Source organism: Cystoisospora suis (genome assembly GCF_002600585.1).
Source record: "Cystoisospora suis strain Wien I chromosome Unknown contig_701, whole genome shotgun sequence".
Lineage (NCBI taxonomy): Eukaryota > Apicomplexa > Conoidasida > Eucoccidiorida > Sarcocystidae > Cystoisospora > Cystoisospora suis.
This window is the reverse complement of record NW_027153502.1, coordinates 41,001-60,670: the sequence shown is the minus strand read 5'-3', so window position 1 is coordinate 60,670 and position 19,670 is coordinate 41,001. Positions and strand designations below refer to the sequence as shown.

General features: G+C 53.6%; 3 protein-coding genes across 3 annotated transcripts; all 3 read right to left on the bottom strand.

Annotated features, from left to right (window-relative positions):
• Window positions 1-2,977: 2,977 nt before the first annotated feature.
• Window positions 2,978-3,447, bottom strand: CSUI_001748 (uncharacterized protein; the record flags this gene model as incomplete). The annotated part of the gene is made up of 1 exon (XM_068061953.1): window positions 2,978-3,447. A coding segment is annotated over one exon (282 nt), but the record flags the coding sequence as incomplete, so codon positions are not given.
• A 62-nt stretch (window positions 3,448-3,509) lies between these two features.
• CSUI_001747 (sag-related sequence srs27b) lies at window positions 3,510-4,162 on the bottom strand (the record flags this gene model as incomplete). Its single annotated transcript, XM_068061952.1, has 1 exon — window positions 3,510-4,162. A coding segment is annotated over exon 1 (513 nt), but the record flags the coding sequence as incomplete, so codon positions are not given.
• A 1,559-nt stretch (window positions 4,163-5,721) lies between these two features.
• Window positions 5,722-19,451, bottom strand: CSUI_001746 (uncharacterized protein; the record flags this gene model as incomplete). The annotated part of the gene is made up of 3 exons (XM_068061951.1): window positions 5,722-10,820; window positions 11,772-12,491; window positions 12,752-19,451. 3 exons carry the CDS (start codon window positions 19,449-19,451, stop codon window positions 5,722-5,724), a joined length of 12,519 nt encoding a protein of 4,172 aa, XP_067926072.1.
• Between the last annotated feature and the right edge of the window lie 219 nt (window positions 19,452-19,670).

Here is a 19,670-nt window from a genome sequence, read left to right as displayed (position 1 = left end):
CGGCTCGTTGTCTTTTTCTCCCCAAGGCGAACCGGCGAACCTCTCCCTACGGCCCCCCGGTAGAGAGACCCCACAGTAAGTATGCCAGATCTAAAATACATCTCAGCTATGAACAAAATCGTCGAGACGGAGAAGAACGGTTAGTTGTATCACCGGCCGATAGCCCATCCAGTCTCCTTTTCTTGCAAACCCCGTCGAAGCGCACGCCGAGGCCATCCCGGCCACACCAAGCAAGTAGCCTTACCAGGAAGCCTGCTGACGGCTGTTACCGAGCATCTGATACACTCAGTCTCAGTGGGGAGGATTCCATCCTACAACGAAAGAAGCAGAACTTGGCGTTGAGCCTACGATACGTGTCCGTCCAACGTTGGAGTTGCAGGGTAAGTGTGCCGAACCGCCGGCCCCTTCACGTCGCGAACTTTTATGCATCTGGGTCTGCTTAATGCGATATACGTTCCTGAATGTTGTCCGGTGCACTTCGTCGATCCTTCGTCTTTTGTTACCACACGTGTCTCGGTAGCTGCTTCAGCATAGCCACCAGTCCCCCTAACTCAGTACAGCAGTACCCTGACATCAACAGGGAACGGGGTGCCTCATGAGTAAGGCCGCGTGTCCAGCACGCAGGCTGGACCCCAACGTTGAGCTAAAACATTGTTCGCCCAAGCGGAGGAGGGACTCACCAGCCTTCCAGCAACAGAGGGCTCGGAGGTCTCCTGGGGGCAGTTCGAGGCCCCGATGTCTACGCCCCCCTACACACGATGCGCGTGCGGCAGAGCCAGGGAAAGAGGGGCCGTCGGGGGCCGCCACCGCCATAACCAGCACGGGTCCTGAATTCTCTTTGATACACGTTGTGTGCCACGATAATAAAAAAGAGGGGGAGTACGGGGTTCTCGACACAGGAAGGAGAAGCATTTGAGAATCACCCACCGGGTGAGACGCCGTTCGCGCGAAATACAGAAAGCGTGAGTCAGTCCGGCGTTTTTTTTCCTCTCCTGCTCGCCACCGAAGCGTTTGCCGGCTGAGTCTCTTGCCTGTCGTAGCGGGGGAAAACCCCCGGTGAGCCATCACTCAGGTGTGCCTTCAGGTCCTCGCACGTGGTCGTCATGGTATCTGGAGGCTGGTGCTCCCAGCTGTAACATGCTGATCACCTGTCACGACTAATGGCAAGGAGCGCCTGCACTCATTGTGTCTCAGCGGTGACCGCTGGGGCGGTCGGTCCCCGTTCAGCACCCGAGACCGAGTGAACATCGATAGCACAACCCGGGCGAACTCGAACAGTGAGCGCGTCTAGGTGCCTGGACGCGGTACACCAAGGCCGCAGTCTCCTTTCTGTCTGGTGCTCTTTGTTGTTTCCTCGCTAAGGTGACTCCGACAAAGAACTTGGCATCAAGCCAGAGAGGAAGAGTAGCCGACGACGAGTGGTACGATTGCTTTGTTTGTTTTGCCTGCGGGGCCGTGCGCCCAGGTGGGTCTGCTTTGGGGACACCACACCGGAGTAGCGACATCTTTCCGCCTGAGTCACTTTCAGACTATGACGTAGCTGACCTGCCGGACGGAGCGGGTGCCCATTCTGGTTCGTTATCTTCAGCCCTTCAGCCGAGTGACGAATCCAGCCAGAGGGGTCGGGTGGAACACCCGAAGCCGACTCGCGAGCAAACCGGGGACCAAGCAACTTATTCGGTCAGTGCTGCACTGCCTCCACTGTCATCGATATCGACCGAAGAAGCGATAGCAAACAAACCGTCACTACGTCAGGGTGGCCTCTTGGCGCTTACTTCCGCAGACGGGATTCCTGTATGCTTGGGGACGTTACAGAGATTCGCTTTGCGTGTTATTAGCGAAGAAGTGTGTGTGCAATCTTTGTCCCATGAATACCCGTGGTCAGCGGCGTCGGGTGAAGTTGCCGCGGTCAGTGTTTCGCCCTGTTTGTCCAGCCAGGAATATAACGTGCCTGTGCGCGTCCGTGATCCACTTCCACACACCGCCAGGGCACGAGCCCCTCCACACCCGGTCCGGTCCTTCTTTGCCTGGGCGTAACAGTGCTAACTCTGTACAGTGAAGGGTACAGCTGGTCACCCGGTAGGACTTCGTTTGGCTCATTGCGCGCAACTTCGCGCTGGCGGTCCTACTTTCTCTGCAGATCCACACGTGCTTAGCGGCTTCTCGTGTTGCCCGGTCTGTCTTCACGATGTTTATCAGTGGTGATCCTTCAAGGTCTCGTTTGCGTCCTGAGCGAAGGCGCCCGTCCCCACTACGCTACTTCTTCGGGCCTCGGACAAACAGCTTAAGTAAGCCAGACTGAGGCAACTCGGGGATCATCAGGCTACAATGCGTCACGAGCAGGGACAAACTACCACGAAACAACATGGGAGCTTGCTCCACAGTGGTGAATCCTGTTGGGAGGGTGACGGCCCGGCCAGTGACGTGTAAAATGCGAGGATATGCCTTCTCGTAGCCGGCAGTCACAGGGCGGACCTTCACCCACTCTACTCCGCTCAGTAGACTGCTACACACCGCACGCGGGAATAAAAAAGGAGGCTCCGGTAGTGCAGTGACGCCACTAACACTCGCCCTCCTTGGAGGAGGGAAGTCTCCTCCGCTCCCGTAGAGAGCTGGCAGACTGACAGCGTCCTGGCAAGAGAAAGTCGTTATAAATCATGCCTGAGAGCTAGAACCGGCCCTTCTGCTGTAGAGTGACTGCAGCTGTTCTATTAGTGGTTCTGTTCCCCGTGACTGGTCGGCCTCAATGCAGCGGGCGGGCTGACCACTCAGCTCCTTTGCTGTCAGGGTTGAGATGCAAAGAGTCCGCAGAGCAACAGGCCTGGCCTGTTCGAGTCGGGACTCACAACCGCCATTTTGCTTCGTGGAGGCAAGCTTATGATCTCAGCCAAGGCAGGCCGACCGCTGACGCGTCAACATGGTACTTCCCCCAGACGGGCTAGAGTCCTCAGTCGTCACCCGGAAGAGGTCGACGCCTACTGCACTCAGCGGCGGTCTCGCCGCGCCACCTGTGACTCACGCACTGGCGTTCTGCCATACAGGAAACTCGAAACGTGGAAAACCAATTGGACCATCATATCATGCAAGGAAAGTAACTACATCCGTAGCGGGAAAGAGAATGTGCGGAGTGATGCCAGCTGCACTGTTGCGTAAGAAAAGATCTGATTACCACACGTGGTAACTCGAGGTTGCGACGGCAATGACGCATCCCAACAGTATTGACATTTCTGAAATCACTGCGCCAGATGGCGGCGGCGAGTCGCCGTCGGAGGGGGGCGATGGTTGGGCTGTTGTTTGGGTCGTGACTTTGATATGGCAGTTCTCGGGGGCACCAGTTTGCACGACGCTTTTAGTTCCGCACTTATAGCAGACCGTCACTGCTATCTTCGGAGCTTTTTGTAGTGTAAGAGAGTAGGCCTTACTTGTACTATTGCCCTCTCCCACAAGTCCATCCGGTAGCGGGTCAGCGCGTGCCCCGCAATCTGCGTCGTAGGCGCTCGATGCTTTTTCGGGGCTCAGCTGGTCAGTATCTGGGCAGCTGAAGTAAACAGTTTGTGTCTCCGCTAGAGTCAGATCCAGATTCCTTGCTTGTACGTCTTCCTTGGCTTTCCCATTGGTGCAACTCTGGGCTGCCTTGGCAATGTCCACAACTACCGTGCACGCCACGGCTCGGCTATCACTGCAGACAAAGCAGATCTTCTCCTTCTGGGGCGGGAACGAGTCGATAGTCAGCACGTCCTTAGACCAGGTGCCATTCGCCTTCATACTTTTAAGGATGCTGGCAGGGTCAGGGTTGCAGGCTTCATCACACGCTCCCCCGTGGTACCCGCAAAACTTCGCTCCCGCGGCCTTCACCGGCCCATCCTGAGAGCACTTGAGTGGCACCGACGGCACAAGAAGCGAAACTGAGGCGGAGTGCATCCCGGATTCGCACACCGCCTGAGATGATTCACTGCACGAGGCGTTCTGCACTAGCAGCAGTGTTCCAAGCAAACACGCGAGCTGCTCCCGCTGTAGTGCCATCTTCGCGTTGTCTCTGTCCGCAACTGCCCCTGCTCGCGAAGGCGGCGGAAAACGGTTAGCCTAAGAGAGACGAGTCTATTCTGGAAATCGGCTCTCGAATGTAGCCCGCCCAAAAAGGAAATCCGCCGGCGGACTCTGGCCACCAGGACATCTCGAGTTGCGGGCCGGTCTGAGGCCCTTCAGGAACGCGGGGCATCACACGTGGGGCAGCAGGGTGCCGAACACGCTTTTCGAGTGGCTGGAATACCGCTGACGCAAACAGAGGCGCGCCGCCGGCAGACCCGCAACCATCGATATGTGTGTTGGACAGAAACCGAGGGTCGACAGCAGCCCTGTCAAGAGTCGCTTCTTTCAGTTCTAGCACCCCAAGAAAGGAGCGTATCGCCGGGACAGAGTCATTCCGTTCTGCAGAGTGGAGAACCTGTGAGGAGCAGGATTGATTTCTCCCCTCCCTTGCCACATCCAAGCTACAAACGACACGGCAGAGTGTAGGATTCCCAAGAGCGCCGACATGATGGTTCCCTGTCAGCTTTTCTGGTAGTTGAAACGCTTGGTGTGGCTGCACACTCCCCTCTGAAGAAGCTTCACCAACATCATAGAGCCCTAGAAACGTCACCCCCACAACGGAACACCGCGTCCGTGACCGTGGCGCAGATGGGCAGAGAATGATCGTCGTGGGTCCCGGGACCGTGACGCGGACAGCCATGTGGTAACGATTGGTGTGTGACAACCGATGTGGAAGCTTTCCCAAGAGAAGAGAAAAATTTGCCAGCCGCGTGTAAGGAATCGGCCGAGAGGTACGCTGTCTGGAGTGGTACCAGTTATGCCAACAACTGCAGGAACGGCTCCGACCCTCAGAGCGTACCAGCGCGCGACAGGCCGTCTACTATCGGTTAGGGGCCAAGCCCTCCGTAGTGGTGCGCCTACTTCGCCCGGACAAAGCCACTTTGTTTCTCTGCTTTTCTAAGAAAGCTTTGTTTCTAACAACGAGGCTGCATCCCAAGCCTGTGCACGTGTACTTGTTTTGACATACTCGCGGTGCTTCACTCCAATGACCGGCATGGGGCGGTGTCATAGTCACTCATGCTAAGCTACGGCTGTTTGCGCGTATCAGATCGGTCGCTAGTGCCTCGGCCGAGTTAGCTCTCTGGACAGTGCGGCAGTGAACCGTAACTTGAGGTGTGCGGAAAAACAAAAAGCAGGGAACTCAGTGCATAACTGATCCAGGAACCCTGGCAGCGGCTACAAAGACAGCAAAAGGACTGCGTCAACTCTCGTGCAGAGTCACTGCCTTGCCTCGATGCAGAGCTTGTGCGGAAAGCTAAGACGGAACCAGCTACTGTAATGACCCGCTGAGCCGAAATTCATTCAAAAAGAGAAAGGCATGGCTGGTTCACCTCCCGAAGTCCACAAACTACATCCTGCCGTCCGAGATGACAAGGAAAGAAAGACCTGTCTCAGTCCAGGGCCTTAAAACGCAATCAAACCTGGATGCGGACGTCGGAGATGATCACGAACGTACGACAAAGCCACAGCGAAGTCCATGTCCCAAGCGCTACAGTCTGCCGGACAGTTACTGGTGCGCAAAAAATGAGGGCCACAGTAGGACAGGCAAGAAAAAAATGGACCCACCCCTAGTCGTTTAAATCCATAAGGCTCACGAATAGATATCGCAGGCGACTGAACCTGGCCTCTTCACTAAACATCCATGAAGGTGTCTTTTCTCCAGAAAGCTCCAAACTCCCCCCTTTTCAACCTCTTAGCTCTCTCTTCGTGAGGCTGCGGGTCCTCGTTCTTTTCACTATCGACCTCTGGCTCCAGAGAAAAGGACGTCCCTGGCGGAGGAGACAAAGGAATGAAAGACATTGGATTCGAGCTAGACACGTGTTCCCCCAGAGAGAGAAATGCCCTGCGTGTCACATACCTGCGCTGAAGCGCTGTGCTGCGGCCCTCCGTACTCCCTTCCGGGGTACTGGCAGAAGTTTCTATCAGCGTTTGCGCTTCGACCTCTAAAGCCCTTGCAGAACGGACGTCTTGAGGAGGAGGGGACACACGATCCGGTTCCGAAAGGATACCTCGCCGCTCCACTAGAAACGGTAGATCCACGGACGGGTAGCAACTAGTGACTTTCGACACGGCAGGGTTTCCGCTCAACAGGCGTACTGGCCGGAAAGAGTCTACTGAAGAGGAGGAAAGGCATGAGGAAAACGTACCAGGAGAGTCGAAAGGTGCGCGGGTTTCGAGAGATGATGACGAGGAAAAAGAACTAACAGAATCATTTTCTTTTTGTCTTCCACTCCTCTCTGCCGATGTAGAGCCATCTCCAATGCTTTTAGTTTCTAACGACCTTCTTTGATCTGTCGTGCCGGCAGGGAGAGCTCCGCTGTCACTTGCTTGCTCGCCACAGTTAGCATCCCGCACATTCACACCTGACGTAAACAGTTCTCTAGCTTGTGCCTGACTTTCTGCTTGACAGAGACTGCTTTCCTTTTGTCTCTCAGCACTTCTTACAGCCCGGCTGCACTGCGCTGCTGGCTCATGAAACTGACGTGTCGACAGACAGGTGTCTGAGGAAACAGGGGGAGGCAAACTCCCCTCCTCGGGAGTCGGGGGGAACGCCAATCTGCGATCTGCGACAACGCCAGTGGACCATGAGACAACTGAGCGATCTGTAACGCCGGGGTCCTGCACTTGAGATGAAGTCGGGAGAGACGGCATGGTGGCGAGGGATGCGAACGACACCGATGAGGAGAAGTACGTAGACGAGAGAGGTGTACGGGATAATGTGTATCTGTTGCCTCTAATGAATCCCGGAGTAGACACACATGAAGAAGCGCTCGCAGCCTTGTCAGCCCCTGAGGGAGCGGATGGACAAGGCGAACGTATCGACGAGGCAAGAAGGAAAGACCCCGGAGAAAGAGACGGGGAGGTCGATCGTGGAGCAGGAGAAAGGAGATTGACTGGAGGAGGAAAGACCCACTCACAACCAGACGAGGAGGGCGGGACTTCCATAGAGCTTGATGATGAAGGAAAACCAACTGAGGGAGATGCAGAACGGTCTGATGCCTGCCTTCCTAATGTCTCCTGGGATTGAATACCGTTTGCACGTTCAACTGCATTAGTAACAGTCTCACACAGATGAGCACTCGAGACGTAACATCGGTTCCCTGAAGCCGCGCTGTCTGAGGGACCTGATAACGCCTTGCTTCTCCATTCTGCTCGGACCTGAGGAACGGTATATACACCCTGGAGTAACGACGTGTGACTGACCGTCCCCTCAGCGCACGCCGGAACAACTTTCTCGACTGAGCGTCGCTGCCATTCTTGCTCTTTATCTTTGACCAGAGAGTCCTGGGATGTGCCTTCGACCGGATTTGGAGACAACGTATGCGCTAAGGAAAGAGAAAAGGAACCAGGACCACGACTAACAACCAGGGGAGTCTCCCCCGCGGTGCAGTTCGAAGAACCGACCAAGTCACAAGGCGGCACAGATGAAGGAGGAGTACCAATATACACTGCTTTTGTGAAGTCTCCCTCTGACTCCTGACAGGGGTGTCCTCTTCTTTCCGCCTCCAAAGCATCACTAGCCTTCTCTCCAGCCTGATCAGCTGGGACAGCCTTATCTTGTTCGCTATTGGTGTCTCGGTCCATATGAGAACTTTCATCAGACGTAGCCTCGGCTCTTCTGGTTCCCGGGAGATTAGCTGGTGAGGTGGGAAGTCCTTGTGCTCCTTCAGCCACTTCTTTCTTGTCGTGCAAAGCTCCCGCCTCTTCGGATGCTGCCTTCTCCCCTTTCTCTCCTTCAACGCTGACAGACGCCCCCTGTTGCTCTTTCATACCTCTTTCCTGCTGTGGCTGCTCGGGCCTTCTTTTCAATCGGTCGTCTGTCTTTGCTTCACCGAGAATGTCTGATTCTCTCTTTCTAGACTCCATTATCCCTCCTACTTGTTCGAGTGTAGAACTATCAGAGGAGGGGTAAGCAGAGCGCTGCGAGGTACACCGTCGTCGAGACTTGCCACCGGTGTGCGCGCTGGAAACATCGCGTCTTCTGACACTTGCACACCTCGGGACCCGGGCAGGCGAAGAATGTTGATGAACGCCTTCTTCTCTCTTCTTCTTTGATCCACTCTTCCCCCCCAGTCCTCCTTCTATCTCCCCGTTTCTCTCCCGCTTTCCTCCCTCACTGTCTCCGTCTCCTTGCTGTTTTGTTTCGTTGTCTTTCAACTCTCTATTTTGATCGCTTGTGTGTCTTACTCCTGCTTGTTCTATCATGCGTCCTTCGACCATACCACTCTCCTCCAACTTTGCAACTTTCTCATTTTCATCTACGCTCGGCTTCACTTTTCCCTCGGTTGCATCCCCTTCACCAGGTCGGGGCACTGCGCTGATCTTCTCTGTCTCATTCATCCTTGTTAACCCCTCTTTTTTTGTTCTCTCCAAAATATTCTGTGCTCCCTCCTGTCCGACTGCGCTCTGTTTCTTGGCTTGCCTGTGAGGCTGTCTTCTCTTGCTTGTTTCCGACGAAGCGACCTTCTGAGAGTGAGGCTCTTGAGCGACTTTGATCTCTACGCCACCATTTTCACATGGCGATCCAGACGTCTTGTCTGCGCCCTGATATCCAGCCGTTCCACAGTCCGTGATAGAGTCTCTATCTTGAGAGACCTGCCCCTTCACTCGATTTTCACCCTTGACCTCCTCACCACCCGTTTCCGCCTTCTTTCCTGGTTTGATGCCACCCCGTCTGGCCTTAGTTTTCGAACGTCCGCACGTCTCAGCATCTGCTACCTTCTGTCCGCTCACCCCTTCTTTCGTCTCCTGCTCTTCTTCCTCAATCTTTATCTGAGGCTTGTTCTTCTTAACAGTCTCTTCATTCTCTCCTTTCTGAGCCTCCTCCATGCGCCCGCCTCTCGCCGTTTCCCCCTCGTTCGTCTCCTCTGGGGCAGTTTTCTCGCCATACTGCGGCAAGACCTCCTGTGGACGAGAGCGGTTCTTCGTGTCTCGCCTCCGATCGCGTTTTCTCTCACGAGGACGTGGTACTGCGCTCTTTTTCTTTTCCACTCCTTGTCCGTCTCCTTGATTCGCAAGGCGGTTTTGTTTTGCTTCTCGATCGCGTTCCAGTAGTCGCTGTCGTTCCTGTCTCGCCAAATAGCGAGCTCCACGATCTTGAGCGCTTTGGCTGCAAGTCAACCCGCTCTCTGCTCTGCCTCTGCTCGGTGGTCCTTCCATACTCACAGCTTGTTGACTTTCTGCCTTCTGTTCCTCTACCCTCTCGTCGCTTCTATGATCCCCTGATCGATCAGCTGCCTTGGCATCCCCGTCTTTCCCTTCGTTTTTCTGGTCGTTCTTCTCCTCCCCTTGCTCTCTCCCGTGTTCCTGTTGATCTCTCCGACTTCTCTGTCCACTCTGATCTCTTCTCTCGCCACCAGTCTCAACAGGCTGGTCTCTCCGTCCCGTGTTCTCCAGATCTTCATCACCCCGGTGTCCTCGGCTTGCAATGGCTGAAGCATGTAAAGCCAAAGCGCGGTACTCGATCTGAAGTGGTGGCCGGGGCAAAAGCGGCTTGAGAAACGAAGAGGACAAGAGAGGAGATGGAGGCACAAATCTTGTAGATATGAACTTGAGCCTATTCCTAAGCGGCTTCTTACTTTTCTCCGTGCTTTTCAATACCGCTAGTTCAGCTTCCTTCGCAGCGTCGCTCTGATCTGTTATTCCACTCTTAGAATCACTTCCTTCTTCCCCAGTTACCAGGTAACCTTGGGAGATGGCCAACTCTCGTCCTCCCTTTGAATATCCTCTGTCATTTCTCTTCCTTCCCACCTTGCTCCGTTTGAATGTTTTTCCAGTGCGCGCAACTCCCCTCTTCCATCTCCACTGAGCCTGCATGACGTGCAGTCTTGCGATCCACTGGCTTCGTAATGCAGAAGTTCTGTACTTCGTGATGTATCTAGGAAACAAAGAAGAAGAACAAGGGGTGATCTTTCTTAGACAATGACTTCTGTCCTCCCTTGGCAGCAGGTCTGCCTGTCCCGCCTGATATTCCCCCACACAGACCTTGGTCGAAACTTCAGTAGGAGAAATCCTCGGAACGTGTCTAAAGTGCCGTGGCTGGGGTAATGATGAGACTCCTAACGTAGGAGATATCTCACTCCCAGTTAAACGTCGCTTGATCTGACGAAAGACATGATGTGCTGCAGCACTTAACCATGCATGAAGATAGTCCTCAGTAGAAGATACAGGGAATACCGCCTGCCTGCAGTCACTCGTACTTTCCAGCTGGCGTGCCTCTCCTTCATTTTTCTCGTCGATACTGTTCACTGTGTCTGGTAGCTTCAAAGATGAAGATTTATTTTCCTTTTGAGCAGCAGTGCTTTTTCCAGTTTCATCTCCAGGGTTTCCTTGACATAGTTCCTCTCTCTCACACCAAACTGGCCTATCTGCCAGGAGAGACCTTCTGTCCTGTTGGCCGTCTAGTATTACTTCCGTTGATTGTCCTCGTTCCTTCTCTTCTATTTCCTTCTCCTCTCTTGTCTTGTTCTTGCTTGCCTCATTCTCCATACTCTTGTCCTCTATGATGCATGCAACCATCTCTTGTTGTGCCTCGGGGGTCGTGCGGACCTCCTTCTTCGTCATCTTCATCTCCTTCTGTTCATCCTCAGTGAACTCACCCAAGCCACAGTGTGCTAATACGTCTGCTAGATCTAGAACGTCACATGATGAGATTTCTCCACCTCGGGTGAACCAGGCAAAGTCCTGCAAGGAGAACTGCAGGCCGGAAATGCAGGGTGGTATACCTCCATCTGAAGGCAAAAACATAGCCCAACCATTTTATGTTGAGAAAGAAAAAGAGATAGAAACTCTCCGAAGCCGTAGTACGCGTCACCCAGTTCATCACTATCCCCTCGTCTATTCGGCCCTAATGAACAGGACTATTATTGCGTCGCGCCAGCAAGGAAAAGACGAGTCTGTTACAACAAACTGACACGTGTAACGCAGTCTATCAGAGTCAAGATGAACACTTGGCTTGGTGAAGGAATACACCAGTCCTCTACACACAACGAGCATAGGGAAGGTCTATCCACCTTCAGTTGTACCACTGCGCAGCGATGGCCTGTCAATTGCTCCTGAGACAGAGTTAAAAATATAGAGAGAGGAGCCTGTAACGGATGTGTTAAACAGATAGGCAATGAAAAGAGTGAGACTTTCTACGACAAACGAGCTATCTCAATCCTGATGCAAACAAAGAAACGTGCCGCCTGAAGTTCTATGACTTCAGAAGCTACTGCTTCAGAGTCTAGTACATAACAAGTTCGACCATTTACACGAAGCATGTGGCACATCGGCGGATCCATCGATGATAACGAGACTGGTTCTATTTGGACAAGTGAAAAGTCTCGGACAATTCCTAAGAGATAGACTTCTCCATTATGAACTTGAAGTAAATGTATAGAGGATGTACGACTACAGAGCCCCTTCTTCCGATCACGTTTTCTTTTCATTCAGGCTCTTTCTTCTTAGCAAGCGCAAGTCGACTTGTCATCGTCAGTTTAGCTATATAGAGATATATAGCTATATAGATACATCCCTACAGACCCACCATACATGCAATGCACACAAATATACATGTAAGTTGCTATACAACCTTCCTGAGAGGGTTAATTTCGTGTGGTACTATAGTTACACAGTCGCCTGCAGTACGCAGACTCAAAAACAAACAAGGTACTTCTCCCTCGTCTCCTCTAGTTTCTTACTTGATTCAAGCATGTTCATCAGTTGGCCAACAAGCGTCACGAGAGCGGTACCCGTCTGCTGAGAGCATGCGCCGACTCTTGCGCCTCTGATCTCCGACCCCTGCAACAGAAACGCTGCTTTGCTGGAAACATCCACGAGTGAACCGGATCTCTCCAGGGATGTAGGAGGTCTCAACTGAGGGGCGCTGGGACCTTGTGTAACTGAAAATACCTCAGGTCCACTCTTTGTAGCGGCGGAAATGGCTTCTTTCCACTTCCTCTTGGGCTCGGAAAACGAGGGATGAGATGCTGGGGCAATCCCGTCAGTTTCGCTCGATGACGATGTATTGTTTACGCCAAGATGCCGTTGATCTTCTTCAAGAGACGCTGCTGTCTCTGCCCCAGTGCCTCGCGCTTGAGTATCCTCAGTGAATAGACCAGAGCTATAATGGCCCGTAGTTTCTCGGCTTGTGTTCTTGTCTAAGGTAAGGGTCGTTGAAGCCGCTCCTACGTTGGGTTCTGTTGGACGGCTGCAACCTTCTGATTGAGAGGAGGCTTCTTGACGTTCTCGAGAAATACGGTGTGCTGTGATAGAGAAAGATGAGCTGCGCCTTGTGGGGGCCTTCCAACCTAGTGTGTCAAGTACAACTCGGATAGCCTTGCAAAGAAGACAAGGCGGTGGTTCCATGACAGAAGGAGGAGAGAGTGCCTGCTGCCACCTGCGCATTCCTTCCTTGTCTCCTGAGAAGACAAAAAACAAGAATTCTTGAGGCATCCCGATACAAACAGAAAGAGAGAGTTAACTTCTCCCCTAAAAAAAGCAAACAAAGTACGTAGTCGAGCTAGCTAATATCCAGCCGGGATTCGGAGAACTCTAATACCCCAAGCCATCCACGTATATAGATGTAAGAGTTTTCTCTCCTTGCAGAAAGCGACTCTATGAAAGGAAGATGAGCTAGTACGTAGTATCTATTGTGCTGTTTCCCCCCGGGCATTCTCACCTGAGCGCCACAATGGATTCTCACTCTCCGCGACTCGTAAAACACGCTTTAGGTTGTTGGCCTTGGGAATGGCCTCTTCGACAGATGTAGAGTGTTCAGGTCCTTTATCTTCCCGTTGTCTTTTATCTTTGTTCTCTCCTTCCAGCGACCGTCCCACATCCCCGAGCTTAACCTCGCCTAGTCCCGCCGCTGCCCTCTTTGTCTTGACTCTCCCCTCCTGATGAAGATCCATCTGTCTCTTACGTAGCAGTTCTTCTTGCCTCTCATCTTTTGGTTCGTTCTGTTCAGCTGTCAATACGGAGCTACCCGGTCCATTGTCTTCCGGCGTTTCCTCTTCTTCTTCTTGTAACTGCGTACTGCACTGAGGATACTTCTTCTTCAGCAAAGTGCCCTCACCAGTTTCATTTGTCCCTTCCTTCTCAATGACTCCTTCGAGCAATTCTTCACAACGATCTGACAGACTTGTGATTGTCGCAATGGAACCAACACTCCCACGATGTAATCTCGAGAAATGGAAACAATCTTTTTCTATCCCTTCACCCTGATAGACATCATCGCCATGTTCTATAAGTTTAAGTGGTTTTGACGGACCCCCTGAATGAGAGTCATTGTGCACTCCGGAGCAAAGACTACCGGACACTTCTGCTGAGCTATCCTGGGTGGGACGAACCTGAGAAGCTGAGTCAGCGACAACCCCAGAGGAACAGCAACCAGAAAGCAGAGAGAGACAAGAAGTACGACTGGCGACGTCAGCGTCTTCATGACCGTCCTGTGTCTGTTTACGTCTGCCCCTTGGAGAGGCTGAAGAAAACGCAGTATGACCAGCTTGAGAAGCGATCAAGCTCCGAGAAGAGTGCTGTCGCTGCAGCGGCCAGTCATCGTGGGCACCTCTTTCATTCAGCAAAACATCACAATTCAAGGAGATGGAACTCGAGAGCAATGACTTTTCTAAAGGCTCTTCTTGAGTCTGTTCTTCGTCTCCTCTTGGGACCTCTCGATCGTCCATTTTGTTCTCTCCTCTCAAGAAAGACTCTGACACAGCCGAGCGATCTTTCCTATCCCTGTCACTGCCAAAAATGGAGACGCGCGTGTTTCCTCTCTCATCTTCTGCCACTCTCACTTCTCTCTCTCGCTCGGTAACCTCCGAAAGCCACATAGCCTTCGCTCCTCTAACTCCACCCATCTGTGCTTCCGTAACTCCTTTGTCCTTGTGTACATTCCCTTCTAAATGTTCATGAACAGCCCTAAGGGAGCTATTCTTACCCGAGTGATGGGCGTCCCTCTGCAGCATCTTAGCACCAAGCAGGGACACGCCCCAAGCAAGCTGACTGAGAAATCCATCAACTTCATCTTCAAGAAGAGGCGACCCCAGTCCACGCTCCCCCGTGGGGGCTGTCGGACTGTCACAAAGTTGACTGCTCGGTTGAAGATCGCCGTACGTACTTGCTCGGACCGAGTATGCTCTTGTGTAGGCGCTCGAGCTGGAATGGAGTGAAACAACCCCCGTGTGTTCCCTGTAGATGCCCCCACTCGAAGGTGATGCCTCCCCTCCCTCGGAAGGATGTTCCGACCGCTCAACCCTCTCCAAATTCAGCGCCGAGCAATCTCCGGGTTGATCTTCGACTGGTCCTTGCATCAGTAGTCCTGAGCCTGCCTCACACAGTGTAAAGCTCGCAGCGACGCCGGAGCCGTCGTCATCGTCATGCTGCATCTGGCATTCTAATACTGTATCTCCATTATCAGAGCCCCTGCGTGGGCTTTCCATAACACGGCCGCATACTCTGCCGATCGTGACACAATTTTCGTCTTCTCCTCCTCCTTCTACAAGAGCTTCGTACGTCCACGGCCCCTGAGTGCTGCCGCTCCAAGGTTTACCTGTTGGTGTTGTCTCAGGGAAGGATGCTTCGCGCGCCGAGTCTGTTTCACCAAGTAGCTGTTGTCTTCGAAGGTAATCGTGCACCCCTATAGTCAGCGTACCCAGGGTGTCAACACACCCAGTAGTAGTTCCTCGCTTGATAAGAGACCCTGGACCCTCTCCAGCAGCGTCTTCAATCCCTGCGATTGCCCCAGTGCCTGTTGGAGCTGTAAGGACCACCGACAATTGACCTGCTTTTGATTCACTGCCGGTACCCCTAACACTGGAGGACAAGGATGAAAACGCTTGAGAGCAGAGAGTGCAGGCTGTACCTACAGTGGTGCAGCCAGACGCCCCCACCTGTCCGTCTTCTTCGCTCAAACTTCCCGAGGAGAAAGAGGCTTCTCCCTTCCCCCCTACAGATGGACCTCCACGTGCAGAGGGCGGGAACAAGCCGCCGTCATCGCACTGCGCGCTATCGGAGTTGCGCGAACAATCACCACGACAAGAAGAAAACTTGTAGGTCTCCTTAGAGTCATTGCGTCTGGAAGAGGAGACGTCCGCTCCCTCACTTTGCCCCAGCGCAACTGCCTCATGGATATGAATCTGACGCGAACGGTTTTGCGAATTTTGTGATTCCTTGCAAGCCTGAAGACACGAATCGAGATTGGTTCCTTCCTGGCCCCCCAATGACAAGCCATGAACTTCTTCATCGTTATTCTCTTGTCGCTCCGAATAAATCTTCCGATGGCAGGCAGAAACAGACCCTGTGTCCGAGCTGGTGACGTTCGTTTTTGAGCACTCCCCGGACATCGAAACTACTACTGTCTCTCGAGCATCTGAGGCTGTCCCTGCCCCAGCAAGCTGATTCGGAGGACAAACAACCTGACCGCGAGCGTCAGGAGAAGGACGGGAGCAAGGCTTGGGCCATAGAGGCGACTGGGTGAAGGGGAGATGGAAGCACAGGGTGTTCTGAGTGGAAGACGGAATCTGAGAGGAAAACAAGAAACGCGGAGAAGAAGAGGCAGAACGTCGAATATTAGATACAGCAAAGTCATGGTGAGAAACAGACACTGTCGGCTGATGATTAACACCTCGATCAACATGAGTCCAAGCACCGCATGAGCCGCTGCCTTGGGATGGGCTAAGACGCCGAGGTATTCCGTATCGGACAGAAAGAGCATTATTGTTCTGTTGTACGCCGTGGTTGTCAGTAATATTCTGTTCTACAACCGCTGTCCTATCTACTGCCTCCTCATGCACTTTCCCCCTGAGTGTAACAAGACGTTGTAGGCAACTGCCGGGGGCTATGCCGCTTTCATCTTCGTTAAGCAGGAGTGATGTGCAGCCACGGGATGACCACGGCACCAGAGAGCCGTCAAAGCTAGACACATTACTAACTCGGCCAACAGAGACACATGACTCTCCTTCTGGGCGCGAGCCGGAGAAGCCATCCGCTGGAGCACCGGACTCGACTGTGAGGTTGTTCTCGAGAAAGTCTCCTCGGTCAACCAGGCGACTTCCGTGAACTGCGGACGCGCTATCCCCAACACCCACGGGGTTCTCTGTACCTTCAGACTCACTGCCTTCTTTGGTTTCCGCTCCTGCTCCTACGTAGACGCCGATGTCAGGATCTCCGTCGCCTCTGTCTGTGGTGCTACTAGTACACGCCTGTCCCTTCGCCTCCACATCCCCAGAAGACTTCGCCACGGAGGTACTCCGATCGACTGCATTAGGATGATTGTCATGAACGTGTGAACGGCGAGCCTCTTCCGCTTCTCCCTGAAAGCCGGAATAACCCCGGGCCCCCACGCCGACTGTCCCTACATCTTGAGCCTTCGCGGGGCTTTCAGAATGCTCGGCTGCATCTTCATGGCCCGGGCGGGCAAAGGAAGATCTGTGTTCTCCCTCGTACCTATCCCGAGAGACAGCCCAGACCAGATGTGACTGTGCCGGTGAATGACCAGGTTCCGCTCTTTCCGCATTCTGGGGCGCATATATAGAGCCAGGGGCAGCAGGTTCAGTTGGATGTGACTGCCATGGAGGCATACACAAGGCCTCCGCACAGCCGGCCCAGCATACAGCGGTAGTCCCAGCATTACCCCCCCCTTCAGCAGATTGGGCCTGCGGAACGTGTGGCTCGCTCGGGAAAGCGCGTGACAGTTTTGAGCTCCCCTCTGCTGACATCGCAGTAGACCTGCACGCACTGAGGTCACATGGGAGGGGAGTCCGTTCTGCCTGATGCCAGGGGTTTCCTATCCAAACGCGGTGGACATCGGAAGAAGACGCGTAGCAGGCGGGAATGCAGGGTCCACTGTGTTTATGTCCAGCATGATTAGCTGGGGGTCCAGAGTGAGGTAAAGGAAGAGGAGGAGGAGTCATCCGGAACTCACCCCTGTCAAACCTGATCTGTAAGCAGCCGGTTCCGCTATTGTCAAAAGAGTAGTGAGAAAGCTCGCTTCCCGGATGCCTATATCCAGATCCATACAGATAATAAGCATCTGTTGGGAATCCAGTCTGCAGTAGTACCTCCTGCCTACACTGGTTTCCATCTCTTTGGCTATCCCCGCTGGTGCCAGGTGATGAGCCAGAACTTCCATACGGATTAGTGCAGGCCGCCTGACATGTTCCAGGAGAGAAAGACGGAGTGACATGGCTTGACCGTCTCACTGCTTCTAATGCGAGAAAGCGAGCATGATTTGCTCCGTACTTGTTGCAGGAAAAACTCCGATTCTTTATCGTGCCGCTGGACGTCCTCACGATTGCTCTGTAAGCCTTCTTGTGAGCGTCGTAGCGAACTCCGGATGGCAGCAACTCATCTGGCTTCCCAGTGAGAAGGCTGCTGCCAGATCCCCGTCTTCCCGACATCATCACCGCTGGGTGGGGAATGACCTGCGGTGAAAACATCGGAGACGGCATAACCTGCCTTCCACCTCCGTTGACACGACTTGCGTCGGATGGAGAACCAGGCCCCAGGAAAACGGGCTGCGGCGTCACTAACATGGGTCCCTCGGGAGGAGCCGCCCTGCTATCTCCGAAGAACATAGCTGCTGGTCGTTGATTATGCCTTGTCGTTTCTTGCGGGGAATTGCCCTGCTGCTCCCACAGCTGCCTCTGCAAAGTGTCTTCCTGACGAGAATTTCGGAAACAAAGGTCGTCCCTACGGTTCGCTGGAAGAGCCCCCGCGCTGGACGATTCCAAGGACGACTGCTGCGGTACGCCTGAATGTCCCTCTGGCATGGGACCTTCTTGTCCCGACTGCACATTATCGTGGAGCAGTCCTCGAGTCAGCGCCTGCTGCTGCTGTTGCTTTCTTCCACCGTCCAAGCCTTCATCCTCAACCTCCCTTGACCAAGGACACGAGGTCGGGAGAACGGGCTCTTTAGCAGACAAATCTTTCACTTGAAAACAATTCTGGCCGATCATTGGATTGTGCATTCCCCTATACACGACCCGTGAGGCCTGATGTGCGTCAGATGTATGGTCGTTTCTTTCAGGATAAACTGATGAGAGTTTCTGTTTCTGTTGCTCAGCCTGACCCCCACTGTCCCCACGATGTCGATTGTCGTACTCGTGAGTCGCAGTCACATGCGGGTCTTCCTTGACGTGGACCTCGGTGCGTTCCTCCTTTGCAGGCCGTGAAGTCAAGACCCTTTCCTTATGTCCTTCGAAGCCTGCTTGAGAAAATGAGATACTAGGGATATCATGCTGCTCGTGCGATCTACCACCCCGCTGAAATGCGCAATGTCTCTTGCGTCCTCGGCCCGTCTCCGGGGATGGCTCGTCGACGGCACCCAGTTCCTTAGACTGGTGCGTCTCTTCAATCACTGCTCTGGAGCGAAAACGACCCGTTTCGACGAGATTAGGGAGCCGGTCATGAGATATCAACGTTTCCACTGGACTGGGGGACGCCGAATGCTCCTTTCTACTGATTGTAGACACGGGCTCGGGGACGGCGGCAGTCTCACCGGGAGGAGCGCCGAAGAACTGTTGCTCAGTATCACATGCGTACTTGGTCTCTGCAGAAATCGCTCCTGAGGGTACTCGGCAGTCCTCTCCTGAGAGAGAGAGCTGTGCCTGACACTCTTCCGATCTGGCTGAATTTGTTGAAACCTGCCGGCTGCTGGTTCCTTCTTGAGATGTGTTTCCCCTGAGCACGAGAGAGAAGGAGGGAACAGCCAGAGACGAAGTATGGGAAGAAGACAATGGAGACAACACCTCAACTCTTTCTCTCTCTCCTACGGGTGTCACAAGGTGTGTTTGTGTCGCTGTGGGAGAGAGAGCCGACAGGTCCGGACTCCGAGGAGAAGGAGAGGGAGACAGCTTTAGAACAAAAACACGGTCGTCTTCTTCTGCTTCCGAATCGGCCTCGTCCCAAGCATGGTTCTCAGCCTCGTTCCCACCTTCTTGCCCTGCAATGCCTCGTTCGCGTCTCTCACCCTCACCCCCAACTTCCGCTGCCGTTTCGTTGTTATCTACTTCTTTCCCTTGAGGTTCTGACTCGCCGCCGGAGTCCACCGATGATATATACTCTTCTGTCGCCGCAGTCTGCTTTGACTGCGAGTCCTCTTTCCCACACGGCATAACTCTGTCAAAGACTCCCTGCTGAGATATCGTCTTAAGTTTATTCGTGTCAGACGACGCCACTTCGTCCTGGTAACAAGGCCCACTAGGGTTATTGAGCACTTGGTCTTCGTCATGCGGGTCAGGGTCTATAGCTCCATGCTCGGATGACGGACTAGGCCTGTCACCGGTTGGTGTAGAGGGGACGGAACAAGAACCGCCAACGCGCTGTGTGCATGCCGCCTCCGGACTGCGCACCATGGCCTCTTTGGCAAGCTCCATCTTCAAGAACTTCAGAACTCGCCCCGAGTCCGCTCCGCCACAACGTCAGTACAGTACACAGGGGGAGAAAAAAGTCTCACAACATCGGAAGGAAACCGGTCAGACAGCAGATTGACCTGACTGGCAAGCACCCAAACAAAAAACAGAAGTCCTGGTGCGAGAAACAAGGGCACAGCTGGACACCTCCTTGGCAGAGATGCCGACAAGGACAGAAAGCAG